Source organism: Myxocyprinus asiaticus, chromosome 6 (genome assembly GCF_019703515.2).
Source record: "Myxocyprinus asiaticus isolate MX2 ecotype Aquarium Trade chromosome 6, UBuf_Myxa_2, whole genome shotgun sequence".
Taxonomy (NCBI): domain Eukaryota; kingdom Metazoa; phylum Chordata; class Actinopteri; order Cypriniformes; family Catostomidae; genus Myxocyprinus; species Myxocyprinus asiaticus.
The window spans coordinates 2,001,499-2,025,998 of NC_059349.1; the positions used below are offsets into that span (position 1 = coordinate 2,001,499).

Here is a 24,500-nt window from a genome sequence, read left to right on the forward strand (position 1 = left end):
GCGCAGAGCTCGTCGCTCACACGTCTGCTCCTTGCATGGCGTCCAGGGTGTCTTCTATAAATAACCATCTTAAGACAAATGCTTTTGTGGAACATCTTATGTGTCTAAGACTTTTGCACAGTACTGTGTGTGTGTGTTTGTGTGATATATATATATATATATATATATATATATATTGGTTACAGCACAGAGAACACATACAGATATATCGGTTACAGTACAGAGTATACATACAGATATATCAGTTACAGTACACATACAGATATCCGTTACTGCACAGAGAACACACACAGATATATCGGTTACAGTATAGAGTATACATACAGACAGTGTCAGGTAACATTACTAAGTAACTTGCTAGAATATTGCGTTACTCCTTAAAAAAGTAACTTAAAATGAAAATTTTTAATAAAGAGTTACGTTAATTTTGCATTACTTTTTCCTCACAGCCACTTTCTCTTCTGCTATTCTATACATTCCATACAAATTAGAGCCCGACCGATATGGGATTTTTGAGACTGATACCGATTTTAGAGGGGGGAAATTCACCGATTACCGATATGGTGACCGATATAGTTAATTTTTGAGCTGGAATGAAAATGGACCTTTTCTATGTGGATTGTGCACCGATTTTGCACCGACATGACTATGCAAAGGTACTCCGAAGGCTGCTTTCTTAAACAAATATTTTTATCAAAGAACATTTGACATTATTATTATTGTACATTATCAACAATTTCTAGAAATGAACACTGAAAAAATAAAGAATAAATAAAAATACAATAAATAGCTAAATAAACATCAGTAGTACTGTTTAGTATCAGTCAAATGCTGACCATTAAAATAAAGAATAAATTCAAATAAAATAAATAGCTAAATAAACATCAGTACTGTTTAGTATCAGTCAGTGGCTGACCATTTAAATAAAGAATAAATAAATAGCTAAATAAACATCAGGGGCCGGTTGCACCAGCTATACGTACGTTACAACTTAGCCTAGTAAATGGGCACTAAATCACAATTTAAGCTCTACTAAATATTTGAGCATTGCACCATTAAATTTATGTAACTCTACGTATAAACTAAATATTTTTACGGAAGCCTCCGACCAGGAGTAACGGATGGAATAAAAAAGCAGACTGATATTTTATGACATCAATGAGCTCATGCCTTGGTTGACAGGCATCAGTCCTTTTGACATATATGATGGTGTTGGCATTTACACTTATTTACATTTACAAGAGAGAGAGAAAAAAATGTACGTGGCTCTTCAGTATGAAAGATGGTGCCGTTTTTAGGGTGCGTCACCCGGTGTCAAGTTTCAACACATTCAAAATATATAGGATATTAAAATGAATAAATGTCTATTTTTTCAACCTGTTGTATTAGTATTTATCACCCCTCATTTATTTTAGATACAGTTTCTATATATTATTATTTACACAGGGCAAATATACTATTTATTAAATCTACTTTTATTACGTATCCTATTTTAATGTCTGGAAAACCAGACTTTTAAATATTACATTTTATAAATGCAATGACTGGAATTGTTCGGTTGAAGGGGGTACCAAACTGTGAATCCTGAACAAAACAGTTTGGTTAGTACATGTTTACAAGCTGATAAGGTATGAAAGTAGCTACATGATTAGGCAGTTAGCTATAAGCTCGTTGCCACGGAGAGCAAAAGATGGACTTTATTTACTTTCCAGCATTGTGTCTCACCAACTAGGTAACAGCGAAGTGTGAAATCAACACTCAGATACAATCCACCACTGCACTGTTGTCTGCTGAGCTGCAAAAAGATGTTCTGATGTTTACCTTTCAATCTGCTACATTACTTACTGCACTGGCAAACTATAGCTGGCTAACAGCAAACAGACATGAGTGACATGGTTGTCAGGGACAAGGTTAACGTTATATTGAAAAGGGAAAATGACGGGGTCATTTTATATTAACTTTCCAGGATAAAATTCAGTAGTGAATGCCAGCCTAACATGTTCAAGGAATAAATGAATATTTTTCACTTAAGTCATCTCAGTGCACGCTTGTTTTGAGTTGATCCACGGTGCGTACAGACACCACAACATCAAAGGTGCATGTTGATACAACGTAAATGGAATTATTTTTATTGCTACCAAAATGCCATAAAAACAGTTTGTTTCATGAATCAAACTACTTGTTTATTATAAAACTAAAATGTAGAATATTTTTAGAAACTAAGACATTTTCTCTGCATACACAATCGATGTAGAATGTTGCTTGGAGTCACTGATCCAGAGTCTTTTCTCATCCCATTCTCCCAGTTACAGGGGAGCTGTAACATGGAGCAGTTCGGCTGCATAAGTCAGTGAATTGAGCGAGTATTTCACCCTGTGTATCATATCATGGCCAGTGGAAGACTAGTCTTATAATCCCTCTGCCTAAACGCGTTTACTGATTTTTTTTTTTTTTTTAATGCAGTGTGTATTAACACATGAATCAATTGCATTTCACTCAACCGAATGTTGACCTGATTTTACACTAAAACACAAAATGTGCATGCGCGTTAGCGAGTTGATTGACAGGCGATGTCTGTATCTAAAAGGTGATTGACTCTTTTACCTGCAAGGCGGAACATCCTTACTACATCTATTGACTGTTGGGTTCTAGAGCTTCTTGTTTGGGCGTTCCAGTTTCTCCCATTCATTTAAATAGAAGTGACTTGTCTCTGCCAAATAGTCTCTGGCCTCACACTCTATAGAACTACAATGCCCATCATGCACTATTGTCTCCTCCCTGAAGTTTGCACTCTTTTACTCCTGATTTCTCACAATACAGGGACAGTAGAAGTGTACAAAAGCAATGTGTTACTTTATTTAAAAAGTAACTCAGATATTATTGTCTAAAATAAAAATATTGTTACTTTTTACTCAAAAAAAAATTATCTGATTACGTAACGCGCATTACTTTTATCACATTACCCCCAACACTGCATACAGATATATCGGTTACAGTACAGAGAATACATACTGATATATCTGTTACAGTATAGAGAGAACACAGATATATTGGTTACAGTACAGAGAACACATACAGATATATCGGTTACAGCACAGAGAACACGTACAGATATCCGTTACAGTACAGAGAACACATACAGATATATCAGTTACAGTACAGAGAACACATACAGATATATCGGTAACTGCACAGAGAACACATACAGATATATCGGTTACAGTACAGAGAACACATACAGATATATAATTTACAGCTATTAAATACACTTATGAATATCCTCCCCTCCATCATAGTTGTCTCATTTGGACGTGCATATTCAAACTTGGCACCGCACAACATAGCAGATTCGACATCAGTCAAACAGTCAAATGTTGTTGGTTGTCATGTGTCTCTTGATCGATTGCTATGCACCAGGTTGAAATATGACAACATATGGATCTGAGGTAGCATCGAAATATTGTATGAAAAGAATGGATCATCTTATGTGTAATGGATCAAAATATGATAATATCGACACATCCTTACCTGAGACGTATTAATTCCAGCTGTAAACAGGGCCATATTTGTAGGCATATATAAATGATATTTTGACATTTTATAGGTTCTTGCAAAAAATCAAGTTGTTAAAGTGGTTGTTTGTTGCAGGTGTTTATTGACCGGTTCAGATATAACGCCAACAGAGCTGCACAGGTGCAGAGCAAACTAAAACTACTGGAGAAACTGTAAGTGTGACCACCATCATACATTTATTCAATGACTACACATCCCCATACTTCATACTTGCACTCTATGTGTCACAATGATAAACATGCATTGCATACTCAATGTGTGTATGTGTTTGTGTGTGTGACAGGCCTGAACTGAAGCCCATAGAGAAGGAGTCTGAGGTCATCTTACGGTCAGTTTAGAACACTTTATTTCTGTGATTTTTATCTAATCTAAAAACAGAATTGTTAAAGTTATTGTGTGTTTTGGTTTTTCTATCCGCAGTTTTCCAGATAACTTTGAGAAGTTGTCTCCTCCCATCCTGCAGTTGGATGAGGTGGAGTTTGGCTACATACCTGACCAACGGCTCTTCACTGGACTTTGTGTTTCTGCTGATCTGGAGTCTCGCATCTGCATTGTATGTGTCTGCAGTACAACATCTGCTGTTAGCTCAGCTGCGCATACTATTCATACTATTTGCTTGCTCCGATTGATCGGCCACCATCAGTATTGGCCGGTAGTCACATCCTATTACTCGATCGGTGGTTTCATAATTTGGCCGAGCGCATAAACCGATCACCCATTTCACAAAAGATGTGTCACTCCTTTAAGACTGCAGCATCTCTGAAATGATTTAGCAGTTAAAAACGATGCAGTGTGAGAAGTTTGGCGGATATGAAAATCTTGTGTATATGGCGTTTCACATGTGAAACAGCGAAGTGTGTGCTGAGAAATGGTCTTTATTATTGTCTGCCGCAGCTGCTTATCAGTTTCTGCCGGGACAGTCATCATCGTAATAACACGGGTTACAATGGGGAACGTTTATAAATATAATAATACTATATACAATATTAATATAATATGATGTATGAAATATGAAGCAAAAATAAATAAAATTAAGGAAGGTAATAGAGGAAAATTTCTTGCTGCCATCTAGTGTTAGTGGAATGAACTAACACTTTCTGTCCCTGCAGAGCAAACAGAACCTGAATCACAGGCTTTCATGGCAGGAATAAAAAAAATAAATAAATAGTTATAAAGAAAATTTATGTTCATCATAAGATTGTAAACATACAATATTAATTTATTTATTCTGTAAAATGAAACCAATTTTTTATTTTATTTTTATAAATGTCAACTGTATGTGTGTATGGTGAGGTTTTAAATTTGGGTGTGAAAAATTACTATGACTGTTATTGCATACATGTAAATGTACATGTAAATTTGATTTGAGTATTTAACCCTAACTCTAACCAAAGTACACTTCGGCACGTAACTTGCCCTGTTAAATGTTTTCTACAGATATAAACGATACTTCAAATCACGCAGCTTGTTGAGGAGAGCTGTGCTATTACTTTTCTATAAGGCAACCACACAGAAAACCCTAACAGCTGCATCGTTCTTTAGAAAATATAAAAATCCAGTTTGTTTTCAAAATATTATTTAGGTTGGTGAGAATGGAGCTGGTAAATCTACTGTACTGAAGCTGCTAATGGGAGAACTGACACCCATCAATGGTACCAGACATGCTCACAGGTGACAAAATACCCAACCTTTCTGTCTGTCTGTCTCCCTGCTGTGTTTGTCTTTGATATTTTTGTCTTTTCAAACAGAAACTTGAAGATCGGTTATTTCAGTCAACATCATGTGGATCAACTGGACCTAAATGTGTGTTCAATAGAGCTGCTGCTGAAGAGATTTCCTGGTACTGACTCAAATGACCACTTACATTCTCATCACAAAACATCACTGTTACATTACTGACCCTTATGTTAGTTCAGTTAAACTTGTGCTCATTATATTAAATCACTTCATGATGCATTTGTAATTTTAAAGTGTTGAACAGTTGTTCCAGTTCTTTTTACTCATGATCAGTCCCACACAGTAGTGATGTTTCATTCATGAACGAATCTGTGTTTTGAACGAATCTTTTAAGTAAACGAATCGTTCTCGTTCACCTCCATACACTGACTGTTTACTGAAGTCTCTCCCTTTTGGAGCCTATGAGCTCTGCTGCTTTTTATGCCTGTAAAGACTGACTATAACATGAGCCAATAGCATTTGAGTGCACACTGTGAAGGAGCATATCATTGGTTTGACCCGCTAAATGAAAACACCCCTTCACTGAACTAGTCGGCCATTTGAGTCTGAACGAGATGTTAAGTTCAGCATGTGATTTGTGAATGAACTGAATATACAGGTTAACTTGTCGAAGATCTGCTGAACGACTGAATGAGAGGAGGCGTGTTGTTTGTTAAGTTCGGCATGCAAGTCATTCGCGTTCAACAAGGAGAGACAGGGTGAGCAAAGGCGTAACTTCAAGATATGGGCAGTGAACGAATCAATGAACGAATCTGAACAAATATTTTTGGTAAATGGAATCAAAAGAATTAAGCCACTCTATGACTTTGATCACTCTAAGACTTTTTTCATTTTTTGTTAATGCATGATTTTCTTTCTGTGGAGTTCTGTATTCCCAGATTCTGTGTGTGCGGGATCATGTAACAGCGTCAATGCGGCCAACACATTTAAAATCAATATGAAAACAAAATTGACCACATATACTTTTCATAAATGTCTTTGGCCTTATTGTGCACATTATGTTATTCCAAAGAAGAAAACAATGTTGGTCTTTATTATCTTCCAATGGAAATTCCTTTTGGATTTTTTTTCTGCCAATTATATCATAGTCTAACATTTTACCACTTCATAGAAATGTCCTGGGTTTTAAACAAGTTAGGCTAAATTAAACAGAATTTGTGGCATAATGTTGATTCCCAGAAAAATATTATTTAGACTCATCCCTCGTTTATTTAAAAAAAGTTACAGTTATTTCAATGACAGTGAGGCACTTTTAATGGAAGTCCATAAACATTAAAATACTCAGTTTCAAATGTATAGCCACGAGACTTAACCAAATGCGTGTTAACATGATTTCAGTGTAATAGTGGTTATAGTGTGATAGTTTGTTTTTAGACTGGCCTCATTCACTTTATTTGTAAGTGCCTTACTGTTTAGGCTGTCAAATACAAATATTAAATTAAAATATTCGTAAAAATGCATATTCAAAATGCTAAAATGAGCATTCAAATTTTGAAAATGTGACAAACACTGACAATGGCGTTCAGACCTGATTGCATTCTTGAGCTAAAACAGACGCAGCGCAACGAATAAAACTGAGCACAAGTGTCTTAATTAGCCCTTTTCCACCGACATGGTTCGGGTGCAGGTTCCTGGGCCAGTGCGAATTCTCGGAACTGTTCCGCGCATTTCCACTGCAGAAAAGGCCGAGAAGGTTCCGGGGCCGAAAACCTGGTTCCGCACCGGTAACGCTTGTGATAAACAGTGAATCGCCGGTGTCCTCTGCAGCTGATCTCAGTAAGTTGTTATATTTGCCAACTTTGTTAGCTTTTCTTACACTGTTGTCATCTTATTTTGTGCATTGTTTTGTTCTGTAAGAGGATTTTTGACCAGCTACTCACTAAGTTTGGAAGAGCGCGGCTCAATCAATCAATAATATTATATGCTATGGCAAAAATTCTAATACAAACATCTGCTACACCAATGTTAATAATTATTCCACTGTAACGGTTTACAGAACTTAGCAAGTTAAGCCATAGTTCATACAATATAATGCAATTGCATTACTTATCGTCTTTATCGTAGATCTTGTTGAGCAATATAATAACCATAGATTGCATTAATCTGTGTGTTTAAAAATGTCCTCAAAAACAAGAGTAAATGCTGTCTACAAACACATTGTGATGTGCCATGTTCATGTTTGAGGTAGTCACGTGAAACTACCACATAGACAGTAACCCGTTACGTCATTGTTCGGCTTTCATGTCAGTAGAAAAGCGTGGCCGGTTTACGATAGGCTCCAGATTGCCCCGGCCGTGAACCAGTGGAGCACAGGCTCAGCACGATAACCATTGCACCGTTTCAGTGGAAAAGGCCTAAAAGTGTTTTAAAGACTGAATTTCCTTTTAAACTGAAACGGCATCTTAAAAAATGCATCATTCCTGTTAAACAGTGAGAAAAACAGTGAAACACGTTGAAACAGCCAAAGACGTCCGTCTAGCGCATGCTTGAATAGAAAAAGACATACGCGTTCTGAGTAAACGGCCCCAATGGGTGGAGGTCTTTGGTGGTTGTGTCTTGACTATGCCTTGGCTTCACTGCATACAGTAAGCATTAGGAACATACATACAACAAAAAAACAAAAAACAAAAAAACTGTTGTTCTGCCGGTGTTATGAAGCTGGAGTCGGTGGTAATACTATGGCACCTGTATAGGCTACTGTGCAACACTACTGTGACATTTTACTTTTTTAAGATTTAAGAATACTAGCTGGCAAAATCTTTTGACTTTTTATCATTTAACGCACATTTGTTAACAGCCAGATATGTTCTTTGCAATAAACAATCGCTACAAAACGGTGCTGATTGGTTTATATTGATTTGTTGTTCCCTCTTGTGGACGTTGGAGATTACAGATATCTTGTAGATTTGTCCCCATACCTGAAATAATGTCTTTAAATTTGAGTATAATTTGAATATAATTAAACTTTTGGTAATATTTCAGTAAAAAAGTCACATTTAGTTTCTCAGCCCTGTTGACAGTCCTAATTACTGTAACTGTGTATTTTTTAAATAAATGAGGGGCGTCAAAATTATTATTTTTATTTTATTTTATTTTTAGCTGAGCTTGTATTAAACCTAAATCATCCATTTAAGTAAATCCTGATTGATAAAATCAAGTCCTGATCTACATTATTTTCATGCTGAATATACTGGTTCTCTCATATACATCATGTTACAGGAGTAAATTAACATTATCTAGACATTAAAATGATTTTATTTATACGTCTTTTTGTTTTAACTAGCAATCTAATTGAAAGTAAATTTAGCTGAAGCTTATGCACATTTACTGTGTTTATGTATTTTGTCATCAGGTCACACAGAGGAAGAGTATCGTCATCAGCTGGGGCGATACGGCATCACGGGCGAGCTCTCCACACGACCGGTGGCAAGTCTTTCAGGGGGACAGAAGAGCCGCGTGGCTTTCGCTCAGATGACCATGCCCAGGTAACACACTCGACTCTCACTGCTTGATCTAACACCATTTGACCCTCGAGCACCTGCACCTGTCAAGGTGGCCGCAAATTACAGTGTTTAGGCATACGTCGTAATTTATATTTTTTGCACCACTTTGCGCTTACGATTTCGCCAAAGCATTAAGCCTAGACTTGGCGTGCATAAAAAAACAAAAATACAAACACTTCATAGCCATCTCCACTGACTTTGCACATACAGTGTTTCGTATTGCACTGCACTGAGGACATGGGGGACTTAAACTAGGGCCTTAAAACTGCTGTGAACCTTTCTCTTCAGGCATTGCTAGCTAATCAAGCAACCTTTGTGTATTCTCTTTGGCTATAGCTACAGTAGACTTAAATGATCGCATTAAGGTAAATTAGGTAAAGGCAGGGGGGAGCATGTCCTGAAAGGTTAAAAAAAAAAAACCCTGCTCAAGTACACCAACTGACCGACTTCAAGCCCTTTAAACCTCTTTTACACCAACTGACCCTCATATACGTCCTGTGAACCCCATTTAGACTCCCTAAATCTAATTTTCATCCATCTGACCCTAATTTGATCCAACTGACCCTTATTTATGCCATGTGAATCTCATTTACACTGATTCCGTCCTTCGGATGAGACGTTAAACCGAGGTCCTGACTCTCTGTGGTCATTAAAAATCCCAGGACACTTCTCGAAAAGAGCAGGGGTGTAACCCTGTTGTCCTGGCCAAATTCCCCCCATTGGCACTTATCAATCATTGGCTTCCTAATAATCCCCATCCATTAATTGGCTCTATCACTCCACTCTTTCCTCTGCACCAATAGCTGGTGTGAGATGAGTTTACTGGCGCACTACGTCTGCCGTCGCATCATCCAGGTGGATGGTGCACACTGGTGGTGGTTGAGGAGATTCCCCTGTTCACTGTGTAAAGCACTTTGAGTGTAGTGTCAGAAAAGCGCTATATAAATGTAATGTTCATTCATTCATTCATGAGCCAAAACATTATGATCACTCACAGGTGAAGTGAATAACGTTGATCATCTCACAACAAGGCCACATGTCAATGTCTGGGTAGATTAGATGGTAATCTGTTCTCGTAGACAACGTGTGGAATCCAGAAGAAATGGGCAGGAGTAAAGACCAAGCGACTTTGACTAGGGCCAAATTGCTATGGCCAGACGACTGTGTCAGAGCATCTCTGAATCGGCAAGGTATGTTGGGTGCTACTGGTCAGCAGTGGTGATTGCCTACCGACAGTGGTCCGAGGAGGGACAAACCGATGACAGGGTGTTGGGTGCCAAAGGCTCATCAATGCGCGAGGGCAACATAGACTATCTCATCTGATCTGAACCGACAGAAGGTCTACTGTGGCACAAGTCACAGAAAATTTTAATGATGTTACGGGAGGAATGTGTCATAACACTGCTGCAAATGGGGCTGTGTAGCAGCAGACTGGTCAGAGTGCCCATGATGATTCTTGTCCACCATCAAAAGTGCATACAATGGGCACGTGAGCATCGAACTGGACCTTGGAGCAGTGGAATAAGATTGCCTGGTCCGATGAGTCGCGTTTTCTTTTACATCACGTGGACGGCCGTGTACGTGTGCACCATTTAGCTGGGGAAGTGATGGCACCAGGATGCATTGTGGGAATACGACAAGCAGGTGGAGGGAGTGTGATGCTCTGTGCAATGTTCTGCTTGGAAACCTTGGGTCCGGCCATTCATGTGGACGTAAATTTGACACGTGCCACCTACATAAACATCGTTGTAGACCAGGTACACCCCTTCATGGCAGTGGTATTCCCTGATGGTAGTGGCCTCTTTCAGCAGGATAATGCACCCTGCCACACTGCACACATTGTTCAGGAATAGTTTGAGGAACATGATGAATTCCCTGGATCTCAATCCGTGTTGGACCAACCAGTCCGATCCATGGCTTCTCTACCTCGCAACTTACAGGACTTGAAAGATCTGCTGCTAATGTCTTGGTGCCAGACCAACAGCTTATTAGGCATGTGGTCATAATGTTTTGGCTCATCGGTGTATACCAACTTACTCATTCATACCAGCTGATCCTCATTTATTTCGTCTGAACATCATGTATGCCCTATGCCTCTAATTTATGTTGTCTGATCCTCTCTGACATTCCTTTCAGCCTTCTAGCCCTCATTTACACTGTCTGATTCTCATGTACAGTTGTGCTCAAAAGTTTGCATACCCTGGCAGAAATTGTGAAATTTTGGCATTGATTTTGAAAATATGACTGATCTTTTATAATTATATTATGTCTTTTATTTAAGGATAGTGATCATATGAAGCCATTTATCATCACATAGTTGTTTGGCTCCTTTTTAAATCATAATGATAACAGAAATCGCCCAAATGGCCCTGATTAAAAAGTTTACATACCCTTAAATGTTTGGCCTTGAATGTTGTGACACACAAGGTGACACACACAGTTTTAAATGGCAATTAAAGGATAATTTCCCACACCTGTGGCTTTTTAAATTGCAATTAGTGCCTGTGTATAAATAGTCAATGAGTTTGTTAGCTCTCACGTGGATGCACTGAGCAGGCTAGATACTGAGCCACGGGGAGCAGAAAAGAACTGTCAAAAGACCTGCGTAACAAGGTAATGGAACTTTATAAAGATGGAAAAGGATATAAAAAGATACCCAAAGCCTTGAAAATGCCAGTCAGTACTGTTCAATCACTTAAGAAGTGGAAAATTCATGGATTTCTTGATACCAAGCCAAGGTCAGGTAGACCGAGAAAGATTTCAGCCACAACTGCCAGAAGAATTGTTCGGGATACAAAGAAAAACCCACAGGTAACCTCAGGAGAAGGACGGTGTGGTTGTTTCAAGGAGCACAATACAATGATACTTGAACAAAAATGAGCTGCATGGTCGAGTTGCCAGAAAGAAGCCTTTACTGCGCTAATGACACAAAAAAGCCCAGTTACAATATGCCCGACAACACCTTGACACGTCTCACAGCTTCTGGCACACTGTAATTTGGAGTGACAAGACCAAAATAGAGCTTTATGGTCACAACCATAAGCGCTATGTTTGGAGAGGGGTCAACAAGGCCTATAGTGAAAAGAATACCATCCCCACTGTGAAGAATGGTGGTGGCTCACTGATGTTTTGGGGGGGTGTGAGCTCTAAAGGCATGGGGAATTTTGTGAAAATTGATGGCAAAATGAATGCAGCATGTTATCAGAAAATACTGGCAGACAGTTTGCATTCTTCTGCACGAAAGCTGCGCATGGGACGCTCTTGGACTTTCCAGCACGACAATGACCCTAAGCACAAGGCCAAGTTGACCCTCCAGTGATTACAGCAGAAAAAGGTGAAGGTTCTGGAGTGGCCATCACAGTCTCCTGACCTTAATATCATCAAGCCACTCTGGGGAGATCTCAAACGTGCGGTTCATGCAAGACGACCAAAGACTTTGCATGAACTGGAGACATTTTGCCAAGATGAATGGGCAGCTATACCACCTGCAAGAATTTGGGGCCTCATAGACAACTATTACAGAAGACTGCATGCTGTCATTGATGCTAAAGGGGGTGACACACAGTTTTGTGTTATGATTTTTCCATTCTGTTATAACCTACAGTTGAATATGAATCCCATAAGAAATAAAAGAAATGTGTTTTGCCTGCTCACTCATGTTTTCTTTAAAAATGGTACATATATTACCAATTTTCCAAGGGTATGCAAACTTTTGAGAACAACTGTATGTCCTCTTGCTCTTATTTACACCATCTGAACCTCACATGGTTTGACTCTCATTTACAGCCCAAACTTCTACATTCTGGATGAACCAACGAATCATCTGGATATGGAGACAATTGAGGCCCTCGCAAAAGCCCTCACCCTATTCAAAGTAAGATAAATACGTTTTCAAATATCATGTTTACCAGTGGCTTGATGTACTCTAACATTTCACTGCTGATCTGTCAAGGTTTCCAAGCTTAACATGTTATTAGTTAAATTCACAATTAAATGTAATTTAATTCAAAACAGAAAACTTAAGAAGCAATGAGAATGAAAATATCAACCACAGTAATTTTCTTGCAAACAGAAAGTTGTAGAAAAGCGTGAAAACTGTTCTGTTCTGCTTGTCCGGTGTCTCTCTCGGTATCAGGGTGGTGTGGTTCTGGTGTCCCACGATGAGCGTCTGATCCGGCTGGTGTGTAAGGAGCTCTGGGTATGTGAGAGCGGGCAGGTCCAGCGTGTGGACGGAGGTTTCGATGAGTACAAGGATATTTTACAGGAACAGTTTCGGCGGGAGGGATACTTGTGATGTTCCTGGAGTGTGCTGCTCACTCTCTCTGCATTACAAACACCAAAACTGCCATCTAACATGAGCTGTTCTTAAACACATTCAATTTCAAACTGGACGCTCACTGAACTTTTGTGTAAATCAACAGTTTGAAGATTAAATAAAGGCATAGCGGATATATGCACTAACAGATGTTATACTTCACAATGCTTTTAACAGATCACTAAAAATACAGTAATAAAAGGATAACTGTCCAAGATTTTTTATTGTGCTGTCTTTAATTGCAGTTTGACAACTAAAACATGACTTGACTGTACAAGATTTATTTGATTTCACTATTAATATTTAATTAACGGAATAGTAAATGACTACTGACATATTGTAAGTGTATGTGTAATGAAAGCTATCCCATGTACAGTGTTTTAAAATGTTCATCTGTTATAAAGTTTATGTACAGTGTGAGCAGTAGCTATTAAACCGTGTGTGTGTTGCCCCTGCAGGGTTTTATGTCTGCATAAATATAAATAAGCCTTTCATCAACAAATCGTTCATTTAAATCATTTAACTCGCTCCATCCTGCTTGAGGCCGTTGATGTACTGATTTGTGTGATTGTTTAGATTGCCGCACCTGAATACGGCAACATATCCATGGACAGACACACCATTAGATAAAAAATAAATCCAGTTTATTGTCAGATTTGTGAAGATAAAAACTGATCTTTTAAGGTGAGTAATTTTTCATTCATTTCCATGAGAACTACGATTAATTTTAACATCCTCCCTTAGATGGAAACTTTACAAACGCTGTTATAAAAATGTTAATTGCTGCATGTTAAATTGCATTAACTTTTTTGTGGAGGGAAACTAAATAGCCTAGTTAAACATATAATCTATGACAACTTGACTTAATTATTTATTTTTTTTTCACCAGTAATATGTAAAACACAGCACATTTTTCTGTTGACTGCAAGTATTTCAGGTAAGAAAATACAAAAGACCAATCAAAATGAACTTTTATAACTGTTGCCAAAGAGCAAAAAATCTCAGAAGAATCACTGTTGCAATGTTTTTGTTTCCTGTTGTTCTCATGTATTGCTTTAGATGTCGTCCAGTAGTTGTTCAGAGACAGTAATCATTCCCTGTGGATTAAAAACACTGCTGGAGTCTGTGTGTCAAGCTACAATCGGAGAACTCAAGCCATTTACCTCACTTTATTGATCAATACTGCTGCGAGCTGATCAAATACAGAGACAGTAAGATTACACACAGACACACCACTAACTTTAATAATCAATACTACTGTGATCTGATTAAATACAGAGACAGTTCGATCCATGACACCTTCTGAAATATTTAAACACAATTTATAAGAAAATTGATTAAATATTGAAAGATGTCATTAGCAAATATTTTAGAATGCATAAATGATCACATTCAAGTTGATCAGATCAAAGTTCATGTACATTTTAATATGAATACATGTTAAGTCAGTTTCAAGAATAAAGTTGTAATATTTTGAGAATAACAAATTACAAGAATAAAGTCAGCATTATGGTATTAAAATAGTAATATATGAGAATAAAGTCATAGCATTATGAGACTAAAGTTTTTAAATGTAATATTACATATGAGAATATAGTAATAAGTAACATCAAATTGATGTGATTGAGGAGATGCAGATGTAACGACGGATACCCTTAAGTTGATGACCGGTTGCATTTTGAGATTGCACAAGAAACCATTTTTGAATATCTGTCTGGTTCTTTCTTCTAAAGAAATTCCATTTCCTACATAACCATTGCAGTGTCCAGATAATAATACTCGGCGCTGATGTGCCAAAAGACCAAGGATTTCTTTGTTGGTAAATCCAAGTTTAAAGGTGCACTCAGTAATTGTTTTCCTCATTAAAAAAAATTAACTTCTAAAGACATGAATTTTAATTTTGTAGTATACAGTATGTAGGAAATCATGACCGCTCACATTAAAATGAAGACTCCATATCAATAACCTTGTAATAGCTGTTTTATTCTACATGGAGAGGGTCCACACATGGGGGCTGCCATGTTAGAATCACATGACCAGCTGAATACTACTCTCTTAATCTCAGTAACAGTCCTGTTATTTGACACTTTCACTCATTGAATAAAAAAATCATGGCTGACTGTGAATACTAAATTATTACAATGGCATCTGAAACTGAAAACTATTGATTTTAAATTATGCTGCATCCAACCCGCTAGGTGTCAGTGTAAGTCCAAGATGACACAAAGACAAAAGTTACTGAGTGTGCCTTTAAAGCTGAAGTGTGTACATTTTTCGGTGTTAAAATACTTTGCAGAGAAAGAAAGCTGTTTTAAAAACAATGTTTATTTTTGCAATTCCGTTTGGTGGGTTTCTGAAATGACACACTTTGAGTAACTTGTTAACTTAGTAAATTGTGAGTAACTCTTAAGTAACTTTAATAAATTTGTGGCTTTTATTTACACTTCTATATGAGTGCAGTAAATTTTAACACATGGTTTCTTGAACTTTTCCACCAGAGTTCCCTCAGATGGACACTAAAGTGGTGTGAAAAGTGGTGTGTCTATTTCAAAAGAATCGAGGTAAATCAACAATATATTTAGCCACTTTTCCACCATCGGGCCAAACGGTTCTGAGCATGGTGAGTAACGGTTCCAGTAGCATTTCCACTTGAGCATGGTTCAATACGGTATGAGATACCGCAACTGTGCCAATGAACCTAGGTCGATAAGGACTAGCACAGTTCCGAAACGAGAATAAATCGCCCCAGTGGTGGAAAAGCGGCTCTTGTCTTCTACATAAATACTTGCTAATTTCTAATGGGCAGACCAAGGTTTAGAATAAAGATTATATAAAATCATTTAAATTGTATAAAATATTTTAAATTCTATTGGCTTTTTTTTTTTTTTTTTTTTTTTTTTTTTTTTTTTTGGTGTAATTTATAGGTCTGCTTTTATTTTTGTATTGTTTGGTTTGTATTTGAGCTACTTCATTGAGTAATTTGTAATCATCTCCGAGGTAATTCTAGAAGAAATCTCAAATTGTCACTGATCTGTTTCCTACTACAAACAGAGTTGCTCCAACATTGTGAACAGATGTTACCTGTTGGAGCAGAAAAACAAGTGATCTTTAACTCCACGACTCTCAGAGGTTTGACTTCCGTAAGTGCTCATTTGATGGATGCAGCTATATATATTACCCAGAGGACCAAACCTGTGACTGTTGAGCTTGATTTGAACACTAACCAACCTGCTACAGAAGGCTGCACACAAGACTGTTTAGAGGATCTGACTCAAAATACAGCAGCCAGCAGTAGTGACACCAGAGCTTTATTAGGACAAAATATTTATGAGGTAGAAGAAGCTATGTTAGTCAGGGTCCAAAGTGTCCCTCTTGAATGCACCATGGTAAAGAATGAGGAAAACCTTCCAACTGCGACCAAAGGTGTAGAGAGACCAGTTCAACATGCTCCATTTAAAGTACCTAGTGATGTTAATATGTTTCCTCCTATGGCCCTTCGAGATTTGACTTCTGTGTTTTATCTCATGGAGGGAGCCCTATATGTTACCAAGACAAGCAATCCTACAACTGTTGAGCTTGATCCAAACATTGACCATTCTGCTATAGAAGACTGATTGACAATACAGCAGCCAGCATTAGTGACACTAGACTTCCATTATGACAAGATACTGATCAGTTAGATGTGTTGGCCAGGGTACCAAATGCCTTTCTCGACCATGATATCCTGAAGAACAGGGAGAACCTTCCATCTACAACATCTGCATTCGATTCAAGTGCTAATATGGGAAAGACATCATCTTCCACAGCTGCTGAGAGCACCTCCTGATGTTGATTCGTTTGATTCCATGGCCCTCCAAGATTTGACTTCTGAGTTATATCATGGAGGAAGCCCTGACTGTTACCCAGAGAAGCAATTCTACAACTGTTAAGCTTGATCCAGAACAACTGTTAAGCTTGATTGACCATCCTGCTATAGAAGGTTGCACCCCAAAAGACCTAAATGAAAATACAGCCGCCAGCTGTTCTCTGAACTCTACAGTGTCCTATAGAGCGCCATCAGGACAAGATGCTGATCATTTAGATGTGTTGGTTGTGGTAAAAAGTATCTTTTATGAGGATATCATTGTCGAGCATGGAGAATGTCTTCCAGCTACACCGGTTTTTGACTGTAACAGCAGTTCTACCTCTGCAGGTGCAAATTTAATAAAGATACCATCTACCACAGATGTTGAGAGACCCAGCGAACATGTTCCATCAGAAGCACTTGATGATGTAGATATGTTTCCTAAAGTTTCTACAACAGGAGATGGACCAGGCAGACATGCTTTGGATGAGGTGTCAAATGCTGTTTTTGAGAAAATCTCTGAGACAGAAATGACCTTCTCAAAAACCCCTCAAACTTCTGGTTTAACATTTGAAGAGGAGTCAGATGTTGCCTGCTGTACCTTCAGCAAAGATTGAGCATTATGGATCCCCTGTTCATATGGACTCTCTCATTGTACAAGGAATGTCTGCATTCAAGACAGATGTGGAGAGCACTGAATATACACATTTATCCATCACATCAACATCTAAGCAGGAGAGTGATGATGATGAAATTATCAACGTGTCTTTCAGTGTTTTGGAGCCATCTTCCACCAAGTAGAATAATATTGATGTGGATATGTCTCAAGGAAATTAGTTTACTGAAAACCATCTGAAAATTCCATCTGAATATGATGAGGTTTCTGTGGAAGATCAAGAAGTGGCAAATTTATAGGCAATGAATGTTCTTTGTCAAAAGTGTCCATCAGGAACCAGTCTGAGACTGACCTCAATTAAGAGTCTTGAGATGATTTCTGGAAGAGAAGATGAAGACACGGCAAACACATGCTCTCACTCAGGTAGTGATTTTGGGATTTAATTTATTATTGTAATCTTCTGCATTAGTGAGTTTATTGACATTTTATGTGTACTACAGTTTTTACTTGATTGTTAACACTAAAAATGATTCTGTTGGCCCAGGGTCTTATTCACAAGTCAAGAAATTTTTTTGTATAGCGCTTTTCACAACACACATCATTTCAGGGCCTGGGTAGCTCAGCAAGTAAAGACGCTAACTACCACACCTAGAGTCTCAAGTTCGAATCCAGGGCGTGCTGAGTCAGGCTTCCTTAGCAACCAATTGGCCTGGTTGCTAGGGTGGGTAGAGTTACGTTGGGTTAACCTCCTTGTGGTCGCAATAATGTGGTTCTCGCTCTCGGTGGGGCGCATGGTGAGTTGTGCATGGATGCTGCGGAGAATAGCGTGAAGCCTCCACACGTGCAAGGTCTCCGCGGTAATGCGCTCAACAAGCCACGTGATAAGATGCATGGATTTATGGTCTCGGATGCGGAGGCAACTGAGATTCGTCCTCCACCACCCGGATTGAGGCGAGTCACTACGCCACCACGAGGACCTAGAGTGCATTGGGAATTGGGCATTCCAAATTGGGAAGAAAAGGGGAGGAAAATAAAAAAACACAATTTCAAAGCAGCTTTACAGAAAATTATGCTTTAACAGAAAAGAAGCTGTAATATAGTAATGTCTTTGAGTTATAATAGCACAGTTTAATAAAAATAAAAAATGTAAATTTTGCCTTGAAATAAATAATATAATAATAAATGAGTAAATTATATTTGTATTTAGACACCTTGTGAGCAAGCTGAAGGCGACTGTGGCAAGGAACACAAAATTTCATAAGATGTTGTTTAATGGAGAAAAATAACCTTGGGGGAAACCAGGCTCACTGTGGGGGCCAGTTCCCCTCTGGTTAAACAGCAGGAATATAATGCCAATATTAGTTATTTATGTGCAGTGCAAGTCATGGTTTAAAATTATTAAACTAAGAAAGTGTTAGGGGCCAATGTTTAAACAAAAAGATTATGTATGAACTAAGTTTAATGACTAATATCTTTGAAGTCCATCCTGAATTAACTGCGGAAGTGAACACCGATGCATTTTCTTTTGATATTTGGCTGATGAAGGCTTAAGTTGGTAATTAATTTATGATCTACAGTATGTATTCCATTTTAAGAGTCACAGTAGTGCCATAATTGATTTTTGATGGAAATAAAATGTGAGGGATATTTGTGTAAAGCTCCTAGATCATGTATAATTTTGATAACTTTTTGAGTTTTTTGTCTTTGTTTTTGCAACTTTTTGGGAAAGATGCCTTTTTTTCAATGTTTTGTTTGATGAATGATCAAAAACAGTTTAAACAATAGTACAACCCTATTGAAAAGATGGTAGATCTTTTTCTCACAGCCTCGTTTTCATCCCTGTGCTTGACAGATGTTTATCTTGACAGAGCATGCTAAAAACACAGGGCTTATTATTAGAGATGCTGAAAACTCTTGATACACAATGCAACCAAAGTGATGACATCATGGAATAAATTTGATTAAAATAATCAACTGATAAGTGATTGAAAGCCCTAATATATGTCGATTTAACACGTTAATTCAGTGCGATTTAATTATATGGGGGAAAAAATGCATTACAAATAATAATGCAGTTAATCATGCCGCTGGACTGTACAGTGGTGGCCAAAAATATTGGCACCCTTGGTAAATTTGAGAAAAGAAGGCTGTGAAAAATATATCCTTATAGTTTATCCTTTTGTCCTTTCATTCAAAATATTCATAAAAATCTATCCTCAAATAGATAGCAAACAATTCCAAACACAACACAAGTTTTATCACAAAACAAATATTTTTGTCAAATATATGTGTGGCACAATTATTGGCACCCTTTTATTCAATACTTTGTGCAACCTCCCTTTGCCAAGATAACTGCTCTGAGTCTTCTCCTATAATGCTTAATGAGGTTGAAGAACACATGGCAAGTGATCTGAGACCATTCCTCTATACAGAATCTCTCCAGATCCTTCAAATTCAGAGGTCCATGCTGGTGGACTCTCCTCTTCAGGTTCAGGTCAGGGGACTGGGATGGCCATGGCAGAACCTTGATTTTGTGGTCCGTGAACTATTTTTGTGTTGATTTTTATGTGTGTCTTGGATCATTGTCCTGCTGGAATGTCCAACCACAGGCCATTTAAGCTTTCTGGCAGAGGCAATCAGGTTTTTATTTTTTTTTATCTGTTGTTGTTTGATAGAGTCCATGATGCCATGTATATGAACAAGATGTCCAAGACCTCTGGCATAAAAACAGCCCCACAGCATTAAAGATCCACCACCATATTTAACCGTGGGCATGAGGTACTTTTCCATATGGCTACCTCTCTGTGTGCGCCAAACTCATCTCTGGTGTTTACTGCCAAAAAGCTATATTTTTGATTCGTCTTACCATAGAACCCGGTCCCATTTGAAGTTCCAGTAGTGTCTTAAGGAAGTTGGATGAGAGCCCTCCCAAACACATTGTTGTGAAGTATGAGATGTCTGATTGTAGTTTTGGAGACTTTCTGACCCCAAGACCCAACTAATTCCTGCAATTCTCCAGCTGTGATCCTTGGACAATTTTTGGCCACTCAAACCATCCTCCTCACCATGCGTGGAAACAATACAGACACATATCCGCTTGTCGTCTGCAAACTTCAGGAGCTTGACAGAGGGGTCCTTGGCGATGCAGTCATTGGTGTAGAGGGAGAAAAGTAGTGGGGAGAGCACACATCCCTGGGGGGCACCAGTGCTGATTGTACAGACCTGTTTGTTCGATAAGCAAATTGAAGGGGATCTAGAAAGGGTCCAGTGATGTCCTTCAGCTGGGCCAACACCAGTCTCTCAAATGACTTAATGACCACAGACATCAGGGCGACAGGTCTGTAGTCATTAAGTCCTGTGATTTTTGGTTTCTTTGGGATGGGGATGATAGTGGAATGTTTGAAGCAGCATGGGACTTCATACTGCTCCAGTGATCTATTGAAGATCTGTGTGAAGATGGGGGCCAGCTGGTTAGCACAGGATCTAAGACATGCAGGTAAAACGCCATCTGGGCCCTGTGCTTTCCTTATCCTTTGTTTTCAAAAGACACGGCACACATCATCTTCACAGATCTTAAGTGCAGGTTGAGTAGCAGGAGGGGGAAGGAGGGGGGTTGCAGGAGGTGTTGGTGTTTGTGTGAAGTGAAGGTCAGAGTGGGAGTGGGGTGTGAGATTGGGCCTTTCAAATCTACAGTAGAACACATTCAGGTCGTCAGCCAGTTGTTGGTCTACCACAGGGTTGGGGGTAGGAGTCCTGCAATTAGTAAGTTGTTTCATGCCACTCCACAGTGACGCAGGGTCATTAGATGAAAACTTGTTTACCAGCTTCTCAGAGTATCTTCTTTTAGCCACTCTGATTCCCTTATTCAGTGTGTTCCTGGCCTGATTGTACAAGACTTTATCCCCAACTCTGTAAGCATCCTCTTTGGCCTGATGAAGCTGCCTGTGTTCTGCTGTAAACCATGGTTTGTCATTGTTAAATGTTAAATAAGTCCTAGTAGGAATGCACATAACCTCACAGAAACTGATATGATGTTACAGTATCTGTGAGCTCATCCAGATTGGTATCTGCAGCTTCAAAAACACTCCAATCAGTGCAGTCAAAACAGGCTAGTAGTTCCAGCTCTGCTTCGTTGGTCCATCCTTTACAGTCCTTACTACATGCTTAGCAGATTTTAATTTATGTCTGTAGGTTGGAAGAAGATGAACCAGACAGTGATCAGATAGTCCCAAAGCTGCTCTAGGAACAGAGCGATATGCATCCTTTATTGTTGTGTAGCAATGATCCAGTATATTTCTGTCTCTGGTTGGGCATGTAATGTGCTGTTTGTATTTGGGCAGTTCACGTGTGAGGTTTGCTTTGTTAAAATCCCCAGGAATAATTATAACTGAGTCCAGGTATTGTTGTTCCATGTCTGTGATTTGATCAGCCAGCTGTTGCAGTGCGGCATTCAAACACGCGTTTGGCGCGATGTACACACACACCAGAATAAACGAGGAAAACTCCCACGGCCAGTAGAAAGGCTTACAGTTAATAAAAGAGCGCTTCCAAATTAGGACAGCACACCTTCTTTAAAGTTGTTACATCTGTACACCAACTTTCATTGATGTAAAAGCATGTTCCACCGCCTATCATTTTCCCCGTTAACTCCACGATGCGATCTGCTCTGAACAGCTGAAAGCCCGGCAGATGTAACGCCTTGTCCGGAATGGCTTCACTCAGCCAGGTTTCTGTGAAGCACAAGGCAGCAGAGGTTGAAAAGTCCTTGTTTGTGTGGGTGATATGTAGTTCGTCCATTTTATTAGGGAGAGAGAGGAGATTTGCAAGATGAATGCTCGGCAGCGCTGTTCGAAAGCCACGCCAACGGAGCTTGACCAGCGTGCCAGTTCGTCTCTGGTAAAACTGACTGGAAAAAGATTACTAAACACTGTACAAACAAACAAAAACAACAAAACAATAGGAGCACTCCACACCATGGCGGCCATCCGCGGCGCCATCATGATAATGATTTTTATACTGTACAAACTATAGAACCCTACCCCTAAAGCTAAACCTCACAAAAAACTTTCTGTATTTTTACATTTTTAATAAAACATAGTTTAGTATGTTTTTTTAATCTATTTAAATTATGGGGTCACTAGAAATGGCCTCATAAACCACATTTATAGCGTAATACCCTTGTAATTATCAGTTTGTAACCTAAATAAAAGTTCTCGTAAACCACTTAAACCTGCACACTTACACACACACACACTTACACACACTCACACTTACACAATTACACTGACACTCACACACTTACACATACACTGACACACTCACACACTTACACATACTCACACTTACACAATTACACTGACACTCACACACACATACACTGACACACTTACACATACTCACACTGACACACACACACACACTTAAACACTCAACCTCACACACTTACACATTTACACACAAAAACTTACACACACAAACACACACACAAAAGTACACACACTCACACTCTCTCACACATACTCAACACACATTTATACACAAACACTCAAACACTTTCACACACAAAATTACACACACTCACACACTCACAGTCACACTCTTACACATATACACACACACACACACTTGTACACACACAAACACTTTCTCACACTCACACACAAACTTTCACACACACTCACACACTTACACACACTCAAACACACACACTTAAACACACACTAACACAATTACGCTTACACTCACACACTTAGACATACAAACACACTCATAAACACACTTACACTCACACACTCATAATCACACACTTACACATATACACACTCACACACTTACACACAGTTACACACCCCTGTACACACACAAACACTTTCTCACACTCACACACAAACTTTCACACACTTACACACACTCAAACACACACACACTTAAACACACACTAACACAATTACGCTCACACTCACACACTTAGACATACTCACAAACACTCTCATAAACACACTTACACTCACACACTCATAATCACACACTTACACATATACACACTCACACACTTACACACAGTTACACACCCCTCCAGGCTACGAAGGTCACGGCGCGGTCTCTCAGGCAGGCGATGTCCACCCTGGTGGTCCAGGAGCACCACCTTTGGCTCAATCTGGTCAAGATGGAGGCTGACAAGGTACAATTCCTCGATGCCCCCTTCTCCCAGGTTGGCCTATTCGGCGACACCATCGAGGACTTTGCTCAGCAGTTCTCGACGGTTAAGAAGCAGACGGAGGCTATCCAGCACATCCTGCCATGGCACGCATCAAGATCCCGCACCCCGTCTGCTCGTCGCCAAGGGAATCCCCCTGTGGCAGCAACACCAGCTCTGCCGCAGCCCGCCCCAGGAGGCCGGCCCCGGTGTGGAGCCACCTGCAGGAAATAGATGCCACCCGTCTCACGGCCTGCTGCTAAGAACCCGAGGAAGGCTTCGAAGCACCCCTGAGATGGGCGACCCAGGGAGACGGAGACCCGCTACAGACCTGTAGCTGGTAAGCAGACCACTCCATCCCCCGGTGGAGGGCTGGGAGGAGATTCCTTGTTTTTCTTTTCTTATGATTTCACCACATGCCCAAAGGGCTGCGGTACCCTCATTTTCAAGAAAAGAGCGGTTTCCTCACTTCCTGGGTCACACATTCGGTGTTCACGGCCATCATTATCACAACTGCTGGGCACCGCACCTTTATGGCAGGCATGGCACTCCGGAAGCATGCCCCCTGCCCCCGCACGCCCAGCTGTGGCACAATTGCACCCACGCCAGGACGGTTGTGACAGGACGCGAGGAAGATTTTCCTTCTCTCCCATCCCGGACCAGTCCTACGGTGGGTATATGGAGCCAGGTAAGTGCTTTGATGTCCCCAGACTCAG

At 39.4% G+C, this 24,500-nt stretch overlaps 1 protein-coding gene across 3 annotated transcripts in view; it reads left to right on the forward strand.

Annotated features, from left to right (window-relative positions):
* LOC127442867 (ATP-binding cassette sub-family F member 3-like) overlaps nucleotides 1-13,641 on the forward strand; it is a 63,689-nt gene extending 50,048 nt beyond the window's left edge. The window contains exons 14-21 of one of the 3 annotated variants that reach the window (XM_051701148.1): nucleotides 3,649-3,725; nucleotides 3,857-3,901; nucleotides 3,994-4,126; nucleotides 5,156-5,244; nucleotides 5,322-5,413; nucleotides 8,663-8,795; nucleotides 12,600-12,687; nucleotides 12,949-13,641. In XM_051701148.1, coding sequence (XP_051557108.1) covers nucleotides 3,649-3,725; nucleotides 3,857-3,901; nucleotides 3,994-4,126; nucleotides 5,156-5,244; nucleotides 5,322-5,413; nucleotides 8,663-8,795; nucleotides 12,600-12,687; nucleotides 12,949-13,107 — 816 coding nt within the window. In that variant the 3' untranslated portion in view covers nucleotides 13,108-13,641. Of the gene's footprint in view, nucleotides 1-3,648; nucleotides 3,726-3,856; nucleotides 3,902-3,993; nucleotides 4,127-5,155; nucleotides 5,245-5,321; nucleotides 5,414-6,937; nucleotides 7,087-8,662; nucleotides 8,796-12,599; nucleotides 12,688-12,948 lie in introns of those variants that run through there. The other 2 variants (XM_051701147.1, XM_051701149.1) reach the window with 2 other exon arrangements.
* Nucleotides 13,642-24,500: the final 10,859 nt, after the last annotated feature.